This window comes from Emys orbicularis, chromosome 7 (assembly GCF_028017835.1).
Source record: "Emys orbicularis isolate rEmyOrb1 chromosome 7, rEmyOrb1.hap1, whole genome shotgun sequence".
NCBI classification, from domain to species: domain Eukaryota; kingdom Metazoa; phylum Chordata; order Testudines; family Emydidae; genus Emys; species Emys orbicularis.
In genome coordinates this window covers 22,865,889-22,889,023 of record NC_088689.1, presented here as the reverse complement: position 1 = coordinate 22,889,023, position 23,135 = coordinate 22,865,889, and the positions used below count along the sequence as shown (strand labels likewise).

General features: G+C 42.8%; 1 protein-coding gene across 1 annotated transcript in view; it reads left to right on the top strand.

Moving 5' to 3' along the window:
- C7H10orf90 (chromosome 7 C10orf90 homolog) overlaps positions 1–23,135 on the top strand; it is a 114,375-nt gene that overhangs the window by 83,054 nt on the left and 8,186 nt on the right. Inside the window, exons 4-6 of the mRNA XM_065408545.1 lie at positions 1,458–1,751; positions 5,157–5,350; positions 6,375–6,576. Coding sequence (XP_065264617.1) covers positions 1,458–1,751; positions 5,157–5,350; positions 6,375–6,576 — 690 coding nt within the window. The remainder of the gene's footprint in view (positions 1–1,457; positions 1,752–5,156; positions 5,351–6,374; positions 6,577–23,135) is intronic.

Below are 23,135 nucleotides of genomic sequence, written 5' to 3'. Positions count from 1 at the left end.
CCTGCCCTCTCAGATTTGTTCTCCAAATATTAGATGAATCCAGGTCATTTTTATCCCCCTCAAGTCCTCAGGTCCCGGTCCAACTTCCTGTTATGGATCACCAGCAGGCAATATATGCACATCACTAACAATATAAGGCCAGAACCATGCTGATGGGTGCACGGCCGTGCAATTGCACACCTCACAGGAATATAGGGACCAGTTCATGGGGACTTAAAATAAATCTCACCTAACTGATCCCCTTTATCTCTCTCTGATCTTGATGCCCTTTTCCCATGCTGCTCCTAATGCTTGGAATTCCTCTGTCTCCTCATTCAAATTCCTCCTCAGAGCACTCTTCGCGTTTGAGATTTAAGCTGTCGTTCTGTAAAGTGTGTGTTTCTATACACATATATTGTTTGTCTGCTTAGACTGTAAGACCCTTGTGTCAGGGACCATTACGACCCTGAAATTTTGGATAAGACAGAGCACATTGTCCTAGTCAATAAATAATAATGCTGGACTGACTCATGCTTCTCCTGCTGCTGCAACAGGGTTCTGCTACTGCAATGGCTGTGCTTCTGGCAGCAGCAGTTTTAGGTTGGAGAGAATCAAAAGGGAAAATGCACTGTATGCAAGTTACGCTCTCTGCTACTGGTGCCTGCTGCAGCTTTGTGTGGTGATGGAACATGGCAACATTCCTTTAATTCTGGGACTTCCAAGGTAATAGTCCAGCTATATAGGGCAGTACTGAAGCAATTAAAGTTCTGGTCCTCAAACCCTAACTACTTAGGCTATGCCAGTCATCATGGATCTCGCATCTCATCACCACCACCATTGCTGCTGTGGTTCTTACTATGACTATGCATTCAACCATCTCTCTTGACCAGTTCTGCCCAGCCCAAAAATGCATTAGCGGTGAGAGAAAGAAGCAGGAGAAAGTCAAATAGCAGCTGTGTTTCTGGAGAAGCCTTACACTGACCCCTTCCAAAATATCTCAGTAGAACATATGTGTGATTTAGATCAACAGTCTATCTGTTATGGAGAATGGCCTTTGTAATAATTTTTCTTCAAAGTTTTTTTTTAAGACACACAGATAACATTGCATTCCAAACAATCTGCATCCCAGTGGCAGTAATGCATTGGTATTTGTATCAGATCTGAAGTTTCTAATTTATAATTGCAGGCAGTTGTATTAGGAATAAGGATAACATGCTGAAAAGCAATTTATGGAATAGGGAACTGAGGAAGCTAATGATCTCACACATTGCTTTCTTATGGCCGTGGTACATCATCCCTGTTTCAAAGTTATATAGTGATATTAATTAATTTATATTATTAATTAATGAATTATTAATTTAATGAAAACATTACATGTGAAGTAGTAAACTGCATTAAAAAGAACCTTGCAAAAATATTGTTTTCAGTAGCTGTCAGTGTGAAATGGGCTCTTTTTGCCTGGTGTGTCTTTTTTATAGGAATGCAAACTTTTTCTGGAAGCCACAGGAGGCAGTACACTAAAGACAAGTACAATGCAACTGCTCCTGCTTCCCTTATGGAACGAGCTCCCAAAAATGAATTCAGGGCTGATGTTGGTGGCTCTTTGAAAGACAGAGCTCCATCCAAAGGCACTTCAAAGTCCAAAGAGATTCGAGCACAAAGCTTTCTAAAACCAAAAATCTCTGTGTCTGATTGTGTATGTGATATAAAGGCCTTATCAAAAACTGCACTGGAAGAAAATGATGTCCACAGGAAAAATCAGTTCCCAAAAGGTAAGCTGTAAATCTTGTCTTGGATTTTAGGAATGCAATTTCAGTGTTAAAATGAGGTCAGACTTAAAGGTATAAGTGAAATAATACAAAGCCTATCCATAGTTGTCTAGTTTTCAATACTGTATAAGAGTTATTTGGTGACAGGTCACTTCACATAATTGATTTGTATAAACACTATACATTGCCGAGGTCTACGGAGACCAAAAAGGAAAAGAAATAGCCAGTGCCTTTATAAATAGATTACACACACAAAAAAACCTACCTTAAAAATGTTAAGATTGTAGAGTCAAGCACTGAAAAGGAAATGCCAGAATTCAGATTGCCCTTGCAATCTTGATTTGGCCCTCTTGTTTTAATTACATGATCACATACTGATTTTTCCCCAGGACCCTTGCCTCATTCAGCATGCAATCTCAGCATGGAAACCGCATCAAAAATTTCAGCCCATATAGCTGAAGTCTGACAAAAGGTATAAGCAACTGAAAACAGGGTTTTATAATGAGAAGTGTTGAGCAACCTTAACTATATGCAGCACTACCTGCCCCACCTAAAATACTGCCATCTTACATAATATATCTATGTATTTTCTGTTTTTCAAAATGTAAACACATCCTTTTCATGTCATTACATTAAAACACATTTTTCTTAGGCTTCAGTTCCCTCACAAAGGTTTTACCTCCATACACATTCATATGTCTATAACTGAGATGACCCTAAGGGGCCAAAATCACCCTGGGAGAGACACCAGAGTTGAATTTGGCTCTAATATCTATTGGTTTCTAAGAAATTACTCCAGGGATGATTTGGCCCAAGGCACTATGAACAAATATACTGGTTTTGCTATGATAGTAGCAATTCAGCCTATTGTTTCTTATAATTTATGACTGAATAAAACTGTAGTATATAACACCTGTTTAACTGACAGAGGACACAATTTTCAAATATCAGTACCTAAAGTTAAATCCATTTTAATCCACCGACTAAAAGTGACTTGGTTTTGAAGATGTGCTCAACATTCACAAATCCCATTGAAGCAATAGGCGATTAGCATCTTTGAAAATAAGACCACTTTATTTAGGGGCTTAACTTCAGGTACATCAGTTTCAAAATTTTGCCCCAAAGAAATAAAGCAAACAACTAATATGAGAGGGGAAATGCACCTGAATTTTTTTTAAGACATCTGTGTCTAATAACTTAGATAATTTTGATTTTTTTTAAAGTACAGCATAATGTTTACAGTATGTCACGAGGGAAAATATTTTCAGTTTACTGCAGCCAATCAATTGAAGCAAACAGCAATGGGCTTTATTTCCAGATATAAAAATCCCAGAAATCATACTATTTGGCATGAGAGATGCAGTTAGTGTTGCTGTTTTAGAACTGTGCATATGGGGATTGTTCAGTAGGTAATTTGTTATTCTGGGTTAATTCTACATTTTAAATCAGATGCTTCTCAACTGTTTTGAAAAGGTGTCTTTTGCATTTTAGGCACAGGTCTTCTCTTGGGTCTACATTATGCAGGAAATATTGATTATAAAAGAGCAATAGAGCATGGTCATAAATGAGGAAAATCTTTTTAAAAGTCTGATTACAGAACCTATTGGATTAAGTACAGTTATAATGAATTGCTGTATTGTGTTTTACCTTTTCTTTATTAGCATTTCATATAATCACACCAAAGTAGGCCTAATGAATGCCCAGGAACAACAGAAAGAAGGAAAACTAATATATTAGAAATTAAAAAGCAATACCAATTCTCATTAAAGCCTCAGTTTGGTCAGAGAGAAGTGATATGTGATTAAGTTCCACAGCAGTTTATTATTTTCCATTATCAGTGCAATAATTTTAAACGGTCTCAAAGTCTGTGAGTTGCAGTGCAATAATATTGCTTTACATAAAGTCAGTGTGTTATGAGGTATCTTGCTTTTCAGGAAGCAAACACCAAATGGATCTAAATATCAAAATGGTATCTTTACACTTTGTGACGGGTTGGATCACAGAAACCCCCTTGGGAGCTGACACCCAATGTACCAAGACTACCCCTGCTCCTGTTTTCCCTGCCAGCTCAGGACTCCAGCACCCTGTCTTGCTGAATTAGACACTCACGTCTGCTCCAACACAGACCCAGGGTCTGAATCACTTGCCCCAAAGCTGCAAGTTTACCTGAAAACAGCTCCCAGAAGTGTGCTTGTCTTTAGCACTCAGATGCCCAACTCCCAATGGGGTCTAAACCCAAATCAATCCGTTTTACCCTGCATAAAGCTTATGCAGGGCAAACTCATAAATTGTTCGCCCTCTATAACACTGATAGAGAGATATGCACAGTTGTTTGCTCCCCCAGGTATTAATACGTACTCTGAGTAAATTACTAAATAAAAAGTGATTTTATTAAATACAGACAGTAGGATTTAAGTGGTTCCAAGTAGTAACAGACAGAACAAAGTAAGTCACCAAGTAAAATAAAATAAAATGCGCAAATCTATGTCTAATCAAACTAAATACAGATAAGTTCCTCACCAGTTCCCGAATGCTCCCTTTTACAGGCTAATCTCCTTTTAGCCTGGGTCCAGCAATCACTCACACCCCCTGTAGTTACTGTCGTTTGTTTCAGTTTCCTTCAAGTATCCTGGGGGGGTGGAAAGGCTCTTTCTTTAGCCAGCTGAAGACAAAATGGAGGGGTCTCCCATGGGTTTAAATAGACTCTCTCTTGTGGGTGGAGACCCCCCTCCTCCCTCCTATGCAAAGTCCAGCTCCAAGATGGAGTTCTGGAGTCACCTGGGCAAGTCACATGTCCCTGCATGACTCAGTCTTTACAGGCCGAAGCCATTGTCCACATGGTATCTTGCATGTCTCCAGGAAGACTTCTTATGTGGATTGGAGCATTCCAAGATGCATTGTTCTCCAAGTGTTTCCTGATCAGGTACTTAACCTGGCGAATTCCTTCCTAAAGAAGCTGACCAAATGCCTCCCAAAGCTTACTTAGAAACCAAGCAAGCATACAGCCCATATTCTTAACCTCAAGTAAAAAATGATATATATGTACAAATAGGATGAACAGATATAGTAGACCATAACCTTTACGGAGATATATTACATGGCACAGGCAGCACAAAACATATTTCAGTTATGTCATACATACATTTATAAGCACCCTCTCCCCATAAAGCCTTATGGGGTACACTATCACACACTTAATTGTGAAGACTTGCTTAATGTGAAAGATACTTCTGTGTCACAGGGCAGTGACTAGCACCTATGATCAGGCCTGATCTATTCTGCTTAATGAGGCCTATTATTAACACCTTGGCATTCTTATTTCAGAAATTGCCCTCCATGTCTAATGATGTGCAGAACCCAATCAAAAATTAACCATGCACCCTTAATGAACTTTTAAATCTCTCTAAGGTGATTACAAATTCTGTGGTTCAGTTGACAAAATAAAGGATTGTAAGAAGAGTGACAAACAAGAGACGGCCAGCAGGGTAACAACCTCCGCAGCTCACTCACCAGATGTTCCTCATGAGAAACAAGAAGCATTCACACAGCCAGAAATCTACGCTGAGCCTGAGAAAATTCCATCCAGCCTACTGACTTTAAGGGTAAAATATCAAATGTTTCTCTGCTGTTAATTCTGGGACTGATTTTTCATGAATGCTGGTTCCTTCCTGGGAACACACCAAGGGCAGAAGTTCACAGTTAGTTTTGTGTTCCTTTTTCACTTAAGTGTTTGTCACTTGCATCTGCTGTTGAATTATTCACAGGACCATCTTGTCTGACTGCAAAAGAGACGCAGTGCAACTGGTTGTATCTAGAACAAATGCCATTTCCACAGCTTCAGAAGCCAATGGAATGATGATAAGAGCTGGGAGCTCAGTGTTCAGAAAGTCACAGTTTCCATATGCTCCTCAACCCTTCGTGAGCCTGGGGATAATTTACACAAATCCTAAAATGGCACTACTCAAGCACAACTCTTAGCAGGAATTATTAGTACATGCTGGCTATAATGTAAATTCTTATTGGCATTCAGGAAGATGCAGTGCTTAGGCAGAGGCAGCAGCCATGGGCAGGAGAGGAAACAGGGAATGAACTCCCGCCCAGACTCCCACCAGGCCCTGAAAACAGAGGGATTTGCTGCTGTTTCATCTGTTGCAATGAGTTACACCAGCCCCCTCTCCCCCATGACTCACTCGCATTGGTTGAGCAGGGCTGCTTAGGCCATGGTGCTTCCGAAACACATCACTGACTGCAGTTTATTTTCTTGCGTTTTCAAGAAGATTTAAATATAAGTAAAGTTTGTGAGCTGCTAGTGACAAGCTGTTGCTGAGCTGTTGTTTTTTTTGAGAAACATTGGACAAGAAGTCAGAATCTTAAATCAGGATAATTTTGTAAAAATCTGAAACTCAAAAACAGTTTAATAAATTTACTTCAAATTTGGCAGGAATATTCCCCTTTGCCTTTAGAATAAATCTGGCAATATTCAAGCCAACTCAGTTTTCCAAGCTAAAGTTAAAGGGGAGCAAATACAGGGCTGGAAGATGGTTGTTACTTTAACTGCTGAGATGCATTAACTTCTCCATACTTGATGGACGTCTCAATGTTGTGTGTTTTGACTGTTTCGTTTAGGAGGCTCTGGAAGTCCATAAACCTCAGTTTATTTCTCGTTCACAAGAACGGTTGAAAAAACTTGAACACATGGCACAACTGAGGAAAACCCAGCAGAATGACACTCCAGAAAAGCAAGAAGAAGCTCTTCTTCCTCGAAAACTTTCCTCAGCATCCATTTCTAACAAAAAGAAGCAATATACCGTTCCTCACCCTCTCAGTGGTAAGATGAATTGTGATTGTTGCATCAACATCAGGTTTGTAACTGGATTTGAAATCTTGGTACGAATGCAGTATTTCTACATTAACTTTGGTGAGAATCAGACCCACTGTTGTTGTTACCCAACTGTCAACGTGCCAACCTCTATACTAATGTTCTAAACAGAAGCTGTGCTAGGATGCAGAGGGAGAGAGAGAGAGAGAGAGAACAGTTTTAGGGACAGTGACACAGATTCTCAAAGTTATTGAGGCACCCATTGAAATCACCCGTGGCCTTATCAAAACTTTGGAAATTAACCAGTCATGAGGTTACATCAATATATCATGGTGCTACGCAGATGCTACAGAGATGAGCACATGAGAGACAGACTGCTGTATCAATACACCTTAAAACTGGCCACTTTCCTAAGAATAAACCTGGATATGCAAGAGAAGTGGAGAGGTTGTTAGCCCTAGTGAATAACATACTGAATTGTTTTGGTGTGGTGTGCAGTAGCTGTATGCCTGATAGACCTTCTCATTGCTTAGATCACAGAGGTGTCCAGATAAATGACACCAAACCACATTACTTAAAACTATTACTTTTGGACTTTCTTATTTTCATCATCCATTTTTTCTTTATTAATACCATTCACAAAAGAAAAGTGTGTGCTTTAATATCATATTTATTTACATGGATAGCATTCCTCTTTATATTTTATTTTTAAGTTCAGTTAAAGCTGCAGGCTTCTGAAACCACAGCTTTGTACTAAAAAACCAAAACAACAGAAGGCCTTATTAAATAAGTACACAATAAGAAGCTTGTCTTCAGCTATTCTGCTGATAAAGCATTAAAAAGCAAAAATGCAGTTGTTTTTCTGATATGCTAAATTAGCTAGTAGACCACATGCTTGAATGATCTCTTACTGCAGTATTCATGCCACTGTTTTGAAAGGGACTCTGTTTTCTTTTAAAGTTATAGTTGGACCAGTATGTTGGCAGCAGTGCTCTGCGCTGGGCCAGCAGAGACTCAGGTATGTAACCTCCAGTCCTCTGCTCCCCAGCTACTGAATACCAAACTCATTCCAGGAATGACATGCTTGATACTCAAATGGTGTGGCAGGGAGGAAATTAGACGTTTCCTCCCAATTGCTTATGAATGAGAGGCCTTGGAAGAGATGGCAAGTTCTGGTTCTCCAACAAGAGGCAAAATCCTGCACTGAGAATTAGCAGGAGGTTTAATTCAAGTTTTGATGGCGTAGTGGGGAGATGAAAATCCCAAAAAGATAGTTGCAAGGTGCGCACTTGTTCAGTCCCAGATTGGCAGAAACCTTAGGGGGATTTGACTTTTGTCTGAACATGGCTGCCACTGAAGTTTTCACCTTGCAGGGCAAGCAGAAATTAGTAGACTTCCATGGCTCAGCTTCCTCTCCTCTTCCCCCGCCGTCTCTTGGTAGTTGGAGTATTGAACTGTGCTCAGACTCCTGATGCCTTAGTCGCACAACAATAAAGCTTTAAAACAAAATCTAGGGTGTTCTATAATTTTCAAGGTTACATCCATTCTATCTAAACCCCAGGTGACATTGTTAGTGCTAATGCATTTTGGATCATTGCTTTGGGGAATTCTAATTCCTGGTGCTATTTGATCTATAGTATAATATAGTCCATTCTACCTGGGCTGTAAAAGTGGAATATAGATTATTGCTTTACAGTTCAATAGGTGTAAAAACAAAAGCCAAAGAATACTTTAAAAAGGTGAATAAAATTCATTTCCCCATCCAATTAATCAGGTTCATGTATTTACTTGTTGCGAAATCCTGATCCCATTGAAGTCAATGGCAAAACTCCCAGAAATTCACCCTTGGAGATTGTAATGTCATAAACCTACTGGTTTTCCAGTCCAAGGAAGGCAGGAAGACAAGACCTGGATTTCTAATGTAAAAGACAAGAAGGAAATACCTAGCTGTGGCTGTATGGGTTTTTATTTGGTTGGCTGGTTCTTGGGGAGGCGGTATTTGGATGGTATTGGAGGGGAACACAGGATGGGGGATATCAGGTTTTTGTCATACATCTTGGAGAAGAAGCAAAAAAAAAAAAAAGACACAACTCAATGTTTTCCCTTTGTTAGGTCATGTTTAAGGCCCCCAAGTCCAACTATAAAAATATTTTCTGAAATAAAAATGAAAAATTTAATCTCTTTCTCCTTGAATGATTATTAAATATTAATTTATATGCTTGTTCAATGAGAAAAACATAATATTGAAATGCATTCATTAATGGCTCAAGTAAATGGCTGTTTCCATCTCTTTATGGTTAGTTATTAAAGATAAATGTGTCTAAAGAGGAGCTTTTGTTCCCATAACTCATCTGCCACAACTTGTTACTCATAGAAAGTCTCACTGAATTTTCTATTTGTGATATCTTATCATTCTTATCATGACAGAAACAGGGCCGACGAGCGGGGGGGGGGGGCGGGGGCGGGGAGCTAGTACAAATTACCGGGGCCTGGCGGTCCGGAAGGGGGCCCGGGCCCGGTTTCCCCGACTGCTTAGCCAGTCCGCCCTTGCCGGGGGGCCCGAAAATTTTTTTTCACCAGGGCCCGAACCCGTTCTCGGCGGCCCTGGACAGAAATAGTCACATCTATGCCATAGTAAATTAACTTATGGATAAATAGTAAATTTTAGGTGTCTGACTAAGCATAAATATGTAGGCTACAGTTAAGAAATGGGTTACTAAATTGGTAATGACCAAGTACAGCTTTTTAAAAACAACTATTTACTTATTCAATTAAGCACAACCACAACAAAAAAGAGAAATTGGGAAGTATATAAATATACTGAGCATACTTAATTTGTACTGAGTCATGACCATGGGCATTTTGAACCTTCTACTGATGGTGGCTATTATGCAGAGCCTACTGTCATTAATGGTATTAGCAGTGCAGGCAGAGGCCTTTCTAGTAATAGGCAAACTTTGCAGCAGATTTCTGGGAGAAGCAGCACAGCAGACTGGTCTATTGGAGGAGATAGATTGGGGTGGGGTGAATTGCAGAACGCTCTAACTAGTCTGTGTGGACCTCGCTGGCACTAACTAAAAGGTGCCTGCTGATATAGTCCACAGGACTACATCAATGCGTACTAGATACCTTCTAGTTCACCGCAGCAGCATGCACGTAGGCCAGTTAGAGCACTACACATTAGAGTGCTCTGCAATTCACACCCCCATAGACCCTGCCTCTAGGCAGCTGCCTCCTTAGGAAATATCTACTTAGTTTGCCTATAGCTAGAGGAGCCTCTGGGTGAGAAGGATAGGGGCTGGAGAATTGGAGCACAAAATCGTCAGTGTGGCCCTATGCCTCTCGCCTCTCCCCCACCCTATCTTCTCCCCCTCCCCCTTTTTGCTTCTGGACACAAATCTGAATACTGTTCTGTACTCAAATGTTGAACAAAGCAGGCAGATCTCTGGTGTTGTAAGTTACCATCCATCTGGGAATGGGGAGAAAAGGAGGTTCTGATGCACTCTAGTCAAACCGGGGAGCCTGGGACCAGGCCTTTAAATGGTAGGCTGAAATGACAAAACATGTCCCCCCTGGAGTGGGGTGACCTGGAACAGAGAGGAAGAGGGGAGTCCTGCAGCAGTCTGGCTCTGGGGTATCAGGACCCCAGAGGAGACCCAATCTTGCTCCTATTGGCAGGAGGGGAGAGAGCTGCCCACTAACCCCCTTAGCTCAGTTTAAGCTCCACAGTTTGCTACCTGTTTACAAGCACCAAGCTCCTCATACCACTGGCTGGGAGGGACAGCAAGTCCCAGTGGAGGGGAGTAATATTAACAGGGAGCAGGGTTCCCACCAATGGCCGCAGATGCAAAAGCCTAGACCCTAAGGTGGTGACACCTGTTACTCAGGAGCGATTCATTGCATGGAGGGTAGTCGGGTGTGTGTCTGAGAACAAAGATGAATGTGTGTGCAAGTTTGTGTGTATTGAAATGGTAGCACCAAATCCATCCAAAGGCAAATGCCCTGGGCAGGTGGCCAGGGAGGGGGGAACTGTTCCCCATGTGGACGTGGGACTCTTGCTGACTCCATACTGCCAGGGCCCCACCGATGAATATTTTATTTAAAAATAAAGATTTTAATTCCTGGTGACTATGGCGGAGTGCTGAATGCTGCATGAGACAGAGCCTGCCAGCTAGGCTGGGAAACCCAAGCTCCCCTTCCAGCTTCTCCACCTACCCCTTTTGCCCTGCAGCTTCCCTATACTTCTCTTCCTTCCCCTGCCGCTGTCCTGTCACCTCCACCCCCTCGCTCCTCACCTTGTGATCACTCCTTGCTCACCCATTCATCCCAGGTGGCTGGTGCTGCCGGCTCCCCAGCCGGCAAATGCCTGCACAGCATCTCATACCCCCTAGAATCAAACATGCTGCCAACCAGGCAGGCCAGTGTTCCCAGCGCACAGAGCCCAGGTTGCCGAGGGCCCACTGTGGAACAAGCTGAAAGTTAAGGCTGACTGTCATCAGAGCCTGCAAGCGTGGGCATGGCCACCAGTGTGCTGAGTGCTAGTCTGTCCCTGCCCTCAGCCCGAGCCTGAGTTGGTGACCAGCTGAGCTGACTGGAATGAGTGACTGGGGCAAGTAAGGCATCTCCAGGACCTGCCCGACTACAGGGGGTGTATATAGCAGGCAGAGACCAAGGGCAGGGCAAAACCCCCATGGACCTAGCAGGCTCTCTGGGGGGTTGGGAGGGAAAGAAGGGCTACCAGGGGAAGGTGGGTGGTCCAGGAGTTGATTGGAGGGGCTGTGCAGGGCAATGCGTCTCAGTGCTGAATCCTGACCCCACTGAGCCTAAACCACCAGAGGGCGGGAGTGTGATCCCTGCTGGTGAACTGTTCCTCAAAGCAGGCAGTAAGGGGGTCAGCCTGGCTCAGAGTCTTCACTTCCACTGTCATTTGGCAGATCCCCCAAATTCTGATTACTTCAGCCCCCCACTCAGTCCTAGGTCCAGTGCTGGGCAGAGCTGAGAGCAGAGATGGCTGCCTCTTTGCACCCCACACAGGAGCATGGGCCAATTGTTCTAAGTGGGAGCAGCCTGCAGTGCGCATCCTTGCTGATAAATGATATAACAACTCGACTCAGAATTAAGTATACTTGTGCTGAAGGGCTAAGCCAGCTGTACACTCCAGAGCATGGGAGAGGAGCCTCTCAGTGAGACCGCATTGGTAACGAATGGCTACGGAGTGCTGGCTGCATTGGTAACAAATGGCCTCAGATTCCAGCAGGCTGTCGGAGTGTGTGTGTGTTGGGGGGCGGGGGGAGAGGAGGGCTGGTTCCATTCCACACGTCTGTTCCATGGCTGTGTTGCAATAAGATTTGATAGTCTGCACCGGGCAGAGGAGCAGCACACAGAAGTTTTGCCTAGGGCATCAGCTTGTCTGGAGTGGCCTTTGAGTGCACTTATTTAGCATGCGTTTGAGTACTTATTTAGAAGGTTGTGGAAGAGTTATTGTCCTACTTTAGTACTATATAATCTAGTAGATGTATTTGAAAGTTTAAAGTTTTGCTTTTAAAACAATTTGAGGCTTTTTAAGGATATTTAATACAATATTAATATACACCTCTACCCCAATATAACGCTGTCCTCGGGAGCCAAAAAATCTTACATTATAGGTGAAACCGCGTTATATTGAACTTGCTTTGATTCGCCGGAGCACGCAGCCCTGCCCCCCCCCGGAGCGCTGCTTTACCGCGTTATATCCGAATTCGTGTTATATTGGGTTGCGTTATATCGGGGTAGAGGTGTAAATATGGTAATGGATCTGTAGATTGTTTTGGAGATTTGGACCAATTCACATTCATTTTAGTGGGAAATGGCATCTGTATCCCCTAGGTAGCTTCAGAAATCCCAGCTGTAGTCTCCAGCACAGTTCTCTCATGCTGTTGGAGAATGATGTCACTTTGCAACAGAATGCCTGGAAGTCAGTCAGCTCAGAAAAGGTGACATTGTATGACTAACACATAAAGCCGGCTTTCCCCTTTACATGCTCGTGAGCCTGAGGCCAACCCAAAATGCAAGCTGCTCAGATAACAGTAAGTCATCTTCGTTACCTGCAAAGCATCATGCAGAAATCTGATCCTACATAAAGAATAATATACTCTGGCAATGGGAATATGTAATTGAGAACTTAGGTCTTGACAGGTAAGTAAGGGAAGAAAAATTTCCCAATTATTTTGTATTAAAATGTAAGTGTGCTTGCTTCAGATTGTAAATTCACTTTAGGGTTGTAAGCTCGTTGGGGGCAAGGATTGCCATTTATTATATCTTTGTATGGCACCTACCACCATAGGAACCTATATATTCTGTTAAGAAGCTGGGATCTTAAAGTGTTTTTTTGTTTGTCTGGTTTTGTTGTTGTTTTGTTTTACAAATGCATTGCATTTCCTTTTTAGTGCACAAGTCCTCCTTTGAACAGCTGTTCCATTCTTTTATATTAGCACTGGCTGCTCCATTAGGATAACAAAGGCAGTAGCCTTGTAACCTTCCTTCCGTTCTCTCTGATGATCTAAAAGGAATGCTACAGCCTTTAAGCTTCTTCTCCCCGTATCACTGGAAATGAGAATGAATATCCTACTGAAAAAATTCCAGACCTTGGTAGCCCTGAACTGTGAAACAGGTTAAATTAGTATCCATGCAAGTGTTCATTACCCTGAAATCCATAGGGCACTTAGCAAGGGCAGTGCCATTATCAGGCACTAAGAACTATTGGAATAAAGAAAATAATATGGCAAGGGTTAAACAGCTAATTCTAAACCTCTAAACTAGCATCTTCTGGGGCCATTTTCACAACAGCTGAGGGAAAACTGCAGGGACTCTGCCAAATCCGGCTTGTCTGCACGTTTCTTGGTCTCTGGGGAGCAGTATGTTCTTTCAAAACAATAGACATAAAAACAGCATTAGAAAAACAGAGAACCCTAGAGAACAGAATGATGAGATGGAAACCAGGTTAAAGCATATACTATGATTTTTAATAGGGTCCATAGACTTCAGAGTATGGTCTTTTGATTGCCTCTTTAGCCTGAGAATGATGATTTACACTCTTTCCTCCTTTCCTGGGGTCTTTGTAACCATGTGAAACACACAGCTCCTTTTCAGCATATCATCAATGGTAATTCATGCATTTGCCAGCAACAGTTTTTGTAAGGGCAACTTGACTAGCAGACATGACTTCCACTGGCCAGGACATAAGTGACTCTGGTTCTGAAACTCTCTAGCTGAGCAGCACAGCATCCTTATTATACTCCTGGGCTACTTACAGTGAGTAAACTTGCGGGTGTTACCCTATGACTGGAGAATTGCTAGCATAGTTCCTATTTTTAAGAAAGGGGGAAAAAGTGATGCGGGAAACTACAGGCCTGTTAGTTTGCTCTTGGTTGTATGCAAGGTCTTGAAACCAATTTTGAAAGAGAAAGTAGTTAAGGACAGAGGTAATTGGAATAAAATACATCATGGTTTTACAAAACGTAGATGATTCCAGACCAACCTGACATCCTTCTTTGAGATAACTGATTTTTTTTAGACAAAAGAAATGTAGTAGGTCTAATCTACTTGGATTTCAGTAAGGCATTTGATACAGTTCCGCATGGGAAATTATTTGTTAAATTGGAGAAGATGGGGATTAATAGGAGAATTGAAAGGTGGATAAGGAACTGGTTAAAGGGGAGACTACAACAGGTCATACTGAAAGGTGAACTTAGGGTTACCATACGTCCTCTTTTTCCCGGACATGTCCGGCTTTTCGGCACTCAAACCCCCGTCCGGGGGGAATTGCCAAAAAGCAGAACATGTCCGGGAAAATGGCGGCTCTGCTCCTCCCCTGACTCTTCGGCTCTGTTTAAGAGCCGAGCTGCCTGAGTGCTATGGGCTTCAGGCAGCCCCCTTGCCTCCGGACCCCAGCCGCCGGGCGGGCACTTCCCCGCCCGGGCTCCGGCGGCGCAGGGTCCGGAGGCACGGGGGCTGCCCGAAGTCGGTAGCGCTCGGGCAGCCCGGCTCTTAAACAGAGCCGGGCTGCCCGAGCGCTGCCGCCTTTGGGCAGCCCCCATGCCTCCGGACCCTGCGCCGCCGGAGCCCGGGAGGGGAAGTGCCTGGCTGGGGGCGCAGGGTCCGGAGGCAAGGGGGCTGCCCGAAGCCCAAGCGCTACCGGCTTCACAGTTTGCCGGGCAGCCCCCAGACCCTGCGTCCCCGGCTGGGCGCTTCCCCTCCCGGGCTAATAAAATTTGAGGATGGCACAAAATTGGGAGGTGTGGCTAATACAGAGGAGGACTGGAATATCAAACAAAAAGATCTGGGTGACCTTGTAAACTGGAGTAATAGAAATGGGATGAAATATAATAGTGCAAAGTCTTGCACTTAGGGACCAACAACAAGAATTTTTGCTCTAAACTGGGAATTTATCAATTGGAAGTGACACAGGAGGAAAAAGACCCCTGGGTATATTGGTTGATCACAGGATAACTACGAGCTGCCAATCTGAGGAGCTGTGAAAAAGGCTAATGCAATCGTAGGATGCATCAGGTGAGATATTTCCAGTGTTAGTAATATTATAAAAGGCACTAGTGAGACCTCATGTGGAATACTGTGTTACTGGAGGTCAGACTAGATGATCATGATGTTCCCTCTGTCCCTAAAGTCTGTGAGTCTCTTTAGTCTATCCACTGTAAATCCCAGCAGCCACTACTTCATCAATCTTTTTTTCTCCTTGTAAATCACATCTAGCTTCTAGTAATTTGACAGATGATTTTATCAGAAAGGTTTTAAAAACTGTGATTGAGATGCTGTTTGTACCGTTGGCTTGAACAAATTTGTATGTTGTTGCACTGAATTGCTCCTAGATGAGCATGCTCTAGTCTACACCTATTTCACCATGAAAAACACATGCTTTTTATCTTAATGTTACTGTGAAAAAGACACACTGGCATTTAGAGACCTCTCTTTAACATCACTTTAACAGAATGAAGTGTGTTTATTGAGAATATAGGATTATTAGATCACACATAATTTTCAAACCATTTTGCCCATGTTGTTATAACTTTACTGTTTCTCGTAAAGGAGAAAGATAATTGGTATCCAATATCATTTCCATATAAATACCAACATCTGTGCAGCTTCCCTTTACCTTCTCATCTTCAAAAACAAGTTGTTTACCATTTGTAATTGTAATTCATGAACAGGATTTCACAAAATGCCCGAAGTAATGTTACAAAAATGTGAATGTTTATCCAGCAGAAGATTTTATTATCACAAGTACATTTCAGAGGCAAACAACCTACAACTCTTTTACTAGCCTTTGTACTGTGCGATGTGTACTGTTAAATTTCTAGAGTGCTAATTATTCCAAGAAACACTATTCTGCTGTTGACTATGTCGAACAAATTAGAGATCCCACTGTGATGAACTGAATAGAAACAATGTTCAAATAACTGGATTTAAATCTCAAAAACCATGATGTAATTACTTTAGTGACAAGACTACCAGCTGTTCATAGGCCTTTAAATCCTCCTAATGAACAGCCTTGTGATCTTAGTGTACATAAGCACTTTTAGAAGGTTTTTTTTTAATTCACAAGCACATATTTTTATACCCTCTATTTTCCTTTCCTTCTGGGAGACTGTTTACTGGAAACAGCAATATAGGAAATCATTAAGTTACCATCCACCCCCTCAATAGATGTCTGCTGATTTCTCCTGATTTATATTAATATCCAGCAGTCAGTCTCAAATCTTCTATCTTCAAAAGTATTTTGGAAGCAAATGCGTGGAACACCTCCTGAACTATGTTCAAAATGGCTGTAGAAAACAGGCTTTTTCATTTGGGCTGTCCTGAGAAGAACTGTTTAGACCTGATTATCATTTAGATTTATAGGTTTAATAGGGAATGTGGACAATGGTAATCAGAGAATATGGACCAAAAAATACACAACCAACCAATCACACAGCCATTATAATGCAGCCTGCCTGCCTTCAGGTGGCATTGCTGGTTGATTAAATGTTTGCAGCCACATTTCCATTGTAAGTTGTATATTACTCCCATTTTGTCAAGACTCTGATTCCCCCTCCCCCCACCAGACATTATTCATTGCTAGCAACAGCATCACTCACACTGTTGGCACCTTGCTAGTAGTTTGGAGCCAAAAGTGATGAATACAGATTAGGGTATGCTCAGAAAAATCTAACTGAGAACAGCAACTACCTATTTTTGTTATTGTTTTATTATTAACCATGTTTATTATGGTGGTGCCTATGGGCCAAGCAAGACTAGGGCTCCATTGTGCTAGGCACTGTACAAACACAGCCCCCAAGAGCTAACAACATAAATAGACAAGGCAGACACAGAGTGTGGGAAGGGGTAGAACACAGAAGCAGAGTGAACAATGGGATGGTGACACACGTTAGTTCCACATTTAGGGGAGGGAAGAGGGGATAAGCTAAATCAAAAGACAAGTGAAGGTGGAGAGGGGATTGAAGGAAGCGGGTGAGAGGGACAGGACAGGGGAGAAGAGGGTAAGAGGGGCAGGTGGGCAGTGAAGCTAAGGTGAAAAGGCTATGAGGGAGGGGACGGGAGAGGGTTGGAGCAAACAGCCAATCAGCACAGGTCAGAGAAAGTCCAGTCAAAACTGTAGAAAGTTCTCTGAATGTCCAAAGATCCCTGCTTCTGCAGCTGTTCCTTCTAGCTTGTTCCTCTCTGCAGTTTCTCTTAAAGGAAGGAGGAGAGAGACACACTTGGGACCTAGTGCCCCAGAGTGCTATACTGTGCAAGACAATTGTTATCCCAAAGTTTTCTGACCTATGGGCTAAGTCCTCCAGAAGATCTTAGTAAATTTGGACAAGGGACTGAATTCATACACTAGGGATGAATTTGGTACAGAAACTTTTAGCATAACATTGGCACTATCTGGATTTCATACACAAACTTGACAGGTTTTATAGGATAACTGGTGAAGTCTCCCATTGTTTGACCTGTCATGTTAAGAAAGGCCAGTGAGGATGGATATCCAGAGCACAGATCAAATTTGTACAGGGGGAAATGATTAACAAGGGGTGAAGAAGCAGAGAATCAGGCCTACACACTTTAACTTACACTTTCTTCTGGCCCTTTGCCATATAAGTTACACCAATTTAGGACTGATTATCCACTGTCACCAGATCAAAATGGTAGCATGTTACTCCTACACTTCATCCATTCTGCACTGATGTAAATGACCACACAGGATGCACAGCAGAGAATAAACAGGCCCTTAGACTTAGATAAAAAGTGTGTTGGTAGAACGTGTTCTAAGGGTGTAGTATTCACTAGGCAGTGTAGACTTAAACATGAGCTAGCTGGTTGAGTTGAAACTTAAGCAGGAGCTCATGTTAATGTATCCACCATGTTGTCCACACTAGACCTTTAGAATGTGTTTGTTAGTTAGCATGTGTTAGCTAACATGTTCTTACAACACTCCTTTAAATCCTGGTCAATATAAATGCTTTAATTCCCTTGCACCAGGTGACCGGCATATAACATACAGCACATCTGAATCTGGCTACTCTGAAAACACCACAGGGAAAAATTCTTCCCTTGGTTAGCAGGGTGGCATGGGTGTCACTAAGCAGAATTTGGCCCATGTATTCAGTTTATGTTCAGGGTTAATTTTCTTTTTAAAATGGACACACAGACTAATGATTTATAATGCAGTAGCCATGAAGTCTGTATGTACTCAACGGCATCTCTGCAATAGACAGCAGAGTGCAGTTCCAGACATTAAAAAAAATATTCTGCAGTACATGTTTGCTGCTGAAGTTTTAAAGAAAGTCAAACCACTGAACAGGTGGAAGTAACTGGCTAATTTGTCAGTGAAGGAGGATCAATGTGCTTTTGGTGGATTCCTGTTTTAGTTGAACGGGAGAGATGCACATGAGTATAACTACCTGCAAGTGCCACACCAGGGCGTCTGTTCAGTTACTAGCAACATACAATGCAGGGTCACATTCTAGCTGTGTTTTTAGGGCTCCCACTCATTTTTAGGGCTCCCACTCATAAGTGGAAGGCACATCCATGTACGTAGGCAGAAACTAGCCCACAGTACATTTTGTGTCTATTTCAGTGGCTCAATGATTTATTTCTACGTGGGAAGCCAAGGAACCTATTCCTACTCTTCTCATTCCTAAGCTGTCTGTCCTCTGTCTAAACATTTAATAGCTTCCCAGCCAGGAAATGTATTTTTCTTCTAATCCATCTCTGGGGTTAGCATTAGCATTTGTTAAAAATATATTGATGATGATGAGCTATTTATCTTGGTTAGCAACTTCAAGACCTTGGTGTGGCTTCCTCACCCCATTAAAGGAATGTTACAAATAAATCACTTGCTGTGCATGGTATTGTTATAAATACCAGTATCTCAGCAGTCTTACAGGATTTGAATAAAACATGGATGAAGCATCTCATAGTAACATTTTTTTCTGTGGAATTTCTCAGCAAAAACCCTGAATAGCTGTCAATCTTAGAACTCAGTACTTTTCCCTGCCTAGAATATTTTTCACATTAAAAATCAAAGCCATGAATTTGATGCTGAATTGTAATAATCTAACAAAAGTAATTTAGAGGCTGGCTATTATCATCTTGGTGCATTGTCTACCTTATGCCTTACTTTGATCTTTGCTCAATAGGGATGTTAATTCAGGTCTTGATTATGCATTTGGTCATAGCTATTATAATTCTTAGCATGGTGGCCCTTTTGAAGAACCAGCATGGCAAACTTCCACTTGGAACTGTATTTTGCTGCTTGGATGTTAACAATAATTAAGTACTATGCACATATTATTTTTACTCTATAATTTGCATTGGCTTTTCATTTCCTTTTTAAATGATTTTAAGATTTTCTCCTGGTGCAATCCCCCAAGGTTTAACCTTTTTGTAAAGCCATATTTTACATTATTTTTTTCTCTTGAGTATTGCCCTGAGAGTTAGCAGAGAGATGCCATGTGACTGAGTATTGCATGGTTTGCCTATTACATTGCATTATAAATCTTATGACTGTTCTCTTATGCAGCAGATATTTTTATATGCAAGGTAGTTTTTTTTTCTTCCAGGGAAGATTTTTCAGGATTTCCCCTTTTTATTCTTCCTTTAAAAGCCTCTACCATGGCAACCTCTCTTTCCTGCCAAGGCGTGCTGGCTGTTTCTTGTTCCAGTGCCCTTCAAGACAGCTCCTAGGTCAGCTGGAGATTATTGCTCTAGAGCAATAGAAGGCATACACTACAGTTGTAGTCCTGCTTGCTGCCTCTGTGGCAATTCTCTGTAATTCAAACATGGAGGCCATTTTGTCACATTGACTTGTGGTAAAATTAGAGAATAGCCTCAGCTTATTATTAAGAAGTCACAGAAAAGTCATGGGCCTGCATTTCAGAGCACACCCTCTTGTACCCTATGCTTGTTCCCAGCATTATGTGCTGAGGCACTGAGGAATAGTTTACTCCTTTCCTCAAGAGTCCCTGAAGAAAAAGCCTTATCCCTCACTACTTGAGCAGGTGGGCAGACTTATTCTCCATGTCCATCTCTCCCCTGCTGGTGGCCCTGCTTCCCTGCAAAGAAGCAGCTCGGTGCTGGCCTGACCTCCCAGTTCAAGCTGCAGCTCTTCTGCCATTTCATAACCTGAGGGAATAGTACGTAAATGGCATTTGCGGAAAAAGCTTATGTAGGCTGGGGGACATGGTTGGACTAGACACATAAATATGAGTCCCAGCCTAACTTCATCTCCCAGCTGCAGGAAATTCTTCTTCCTCTTCTTACAATTACTGACCAACCACCCCTTAGAAATTAGCCACTCCTCAGGTGAAACCTAACTGGAGATTAACTGCTTTCTGAAGAGATGAAGCCAGCTGCTGTTGTCTTCACTGCACTCCAGGACAGGGAGCCCAAAGCTTCTGGCAGGAGCTTGGTTAGTCTGAAGCCAGCTGACATTTCTTCACTGTGTTCCATGGGTGGGAATCTGGAAGGAAGCCTTTCCAGCTTGCTGGCTGGAAATGTCACTAACATAACTTTTTATTAAAAAAAGTAAAACCTTTTAAGAGACAATTTTTGTCCCAGCAGTCAGAAAACCACCGCTCTCCAGACAAAAAATTAGAGGTTTCCGCAAATACTAATCTTGATGTATAGGGAGTTATGTGACCAAATGCTCTGTGCACCCAAATGATATTATTCATCTGATCAGGCCAAATCCACTGCTTGCCCCAAGCCAAATTTGATTTAGTTCAGGAAGGCTCAGTGTAGGACAATCGAGGCCACTGCTGGGGCTACTGGCTCACCCTCACTCCTCCCCTGGCTGTCTCTTGCTCTGCACAGGAATGAGGAGGGAACACTCCTGAAGCTGGACTCTATGCTGGGCAGGGGTATGAATCTTTTGTACAAGATCCCCACATATTAGTTCTGTGCAACCACAGAGGAGGGTAGTTTGTCCTTTATTTTTAAATATCTGATCAGCCAAGTTCTTAGTTCCGCTGTGTTCCTTTGCACCCTTCCACTGCATAGGGGCTATAAAGCTGGCTTAACAAGACCCCAGAGGATTAACGTGACCTTCTGCAGGTTAGAGGATGTGGAGCATCAGTGAGGCAGCTCTAAGGTACATGAGGAGCCAAAGTGGCCCCACTTAACTTTGCAGCCCCCATCCTGTGCCAAGTGTTGCTTGGTCATATCAGACAATGTGTCCTCATATGTGTGGGGGGATATTGTTTGTTTAAAGTTTGTAATACAATATGATTAAGTTTAGTTAAAATTTATTTGGCTAATTTATAGGTTTATTTGCCAGTTATAAAGCATTTGAAAAAGGGTTAATCCTCAAGCATAGAGGAGTTTCTTTTTGCACAACTTTCATTCTGAAAACTTTATCAGCTCAGGAGGGAAATTGCTGAACGGTTCCTTTCATTGTAACTCAGATATGTGAATGACAGTGCTCTTAAAGACAAGGTGCTTTTTTCCTCAGTACACTGAATGTAATTGAGATGCTGGGTGTGGCCCCTTTAAATGGCTCTAGGCTGTTTGGTTGCCAGGGGCAACCTCCATAAATACCAGTGAAACATATGTGGTGTCTTAAAAAGCTAGGAGCAGAATGTGAAGGGGGAAGGTCTGTACTTAGGGCAGTGGATACAGGCTCAGCTCTGAGCTGACCTGTGTGTCAAGTAGTTCTGGAACTTAATATTTATTTCTTCAATATTATTTTCTCTTATTTGTAGTGAGACAGAAGAGAGGCACATTTGTCTTTTACTGTGAAATATACTGTCTTCTAAATTCCTTTGATATGCAGTGGTATTAAAGTGTCCCAGTGGCCCTCTAAGTGGTCCAGCAAATTTGCATTACTGAAATCACCCTGACCCAGGGTGGATAAAAATCAATGATTTAAAATAAAATAAAATAAAAAAAATCCGATTGTTTTATTTAAATCGGATTTTATTGATAAAATGCTTTTTGAGGAAAAAACCTTTCTAAAGATAGTTTTAATTAAGATACATTATAGCTCAAAGATATCTCATCATGGAATAGGGATTATAAATTCTAATTCTGTAGTATGAGACAGTATATTCATGTAATGTTTAAGAAAAGTTTTGTAAATGAGTTCCAATAGTTCATGGATTAGAGACCCAATCTTATGGGGTTCCACAGACTTCATAAATATCTGCTTCAATTACCTATCATTTTCTGATATAGCTGTAAAACTAATCTGAAAAGTTTTTTCAAAATAAATCACTGTTTAAAAATGTATAGTGTGTACCTTCTAAAAATGAAACCTACATCTATCTCTGAGTTGTGAAGAATATGTATTAAGGTTATAACAACCAACAAGAATGCACTTTTATGTAGAAAACCATGATTAAATTGAGTCTTCCTGACTAGTGATTTAAATCAAATCCACCCTGCCCTGCCCTTGCTAGTAAATACCCTGTGATGGTCTTTTAAAAAAAAAAACATGGGTCCAGGGCCCAGTGAGGATCTAGAAACTCATGATATGAGGACCCAGCTTTTCAATGATACGTAGCAATTAGGGTTACCATACGTCCGGATTTCCCCGGACATGTCCGGCTTTTTGGGACTCAAATCCCCATCCGGGGGGAAATCCCAAAAAGCCGAACATGTCTGGGAAAATCCGGCGCCGCTGGGTGCTGGGCCGGCGGTGCCGGGCAGCCGGGGCCGGGGGCCGGCGGTGCCGGGCGGCCGGGCCGGGGGCCGGGCCGGGGGCCGGCGGTGCCGGGCGGCCGGCGGTGCTGGGCGGCCGGGGGCCGGGCCGGGGCCGGCGGTGCTGAGCGGCCGGGGGTGCGCTGGGCCGGGGCCGGGGGTGCTGGGCTGGGGCCGCGCTGGGCCGCGGGCTGGGGCCGGCGGTCGTGGCCCGGGGGTGCTCGGCCGGGGGCTGGCCCGGGGCCGGCACCCCAGGGCCCGAGCCGAGCCAGGCTGGAGACGCCGGGGCCGGGGCCGGCCGCCGGAGAGGGACAGACTGGGCTGCGCCTCCTCCCCCCACCCTCCCAGCTTACCTGCTGCCTGCTTCCTGCTTCAGGCTTCCCGCGAATCAA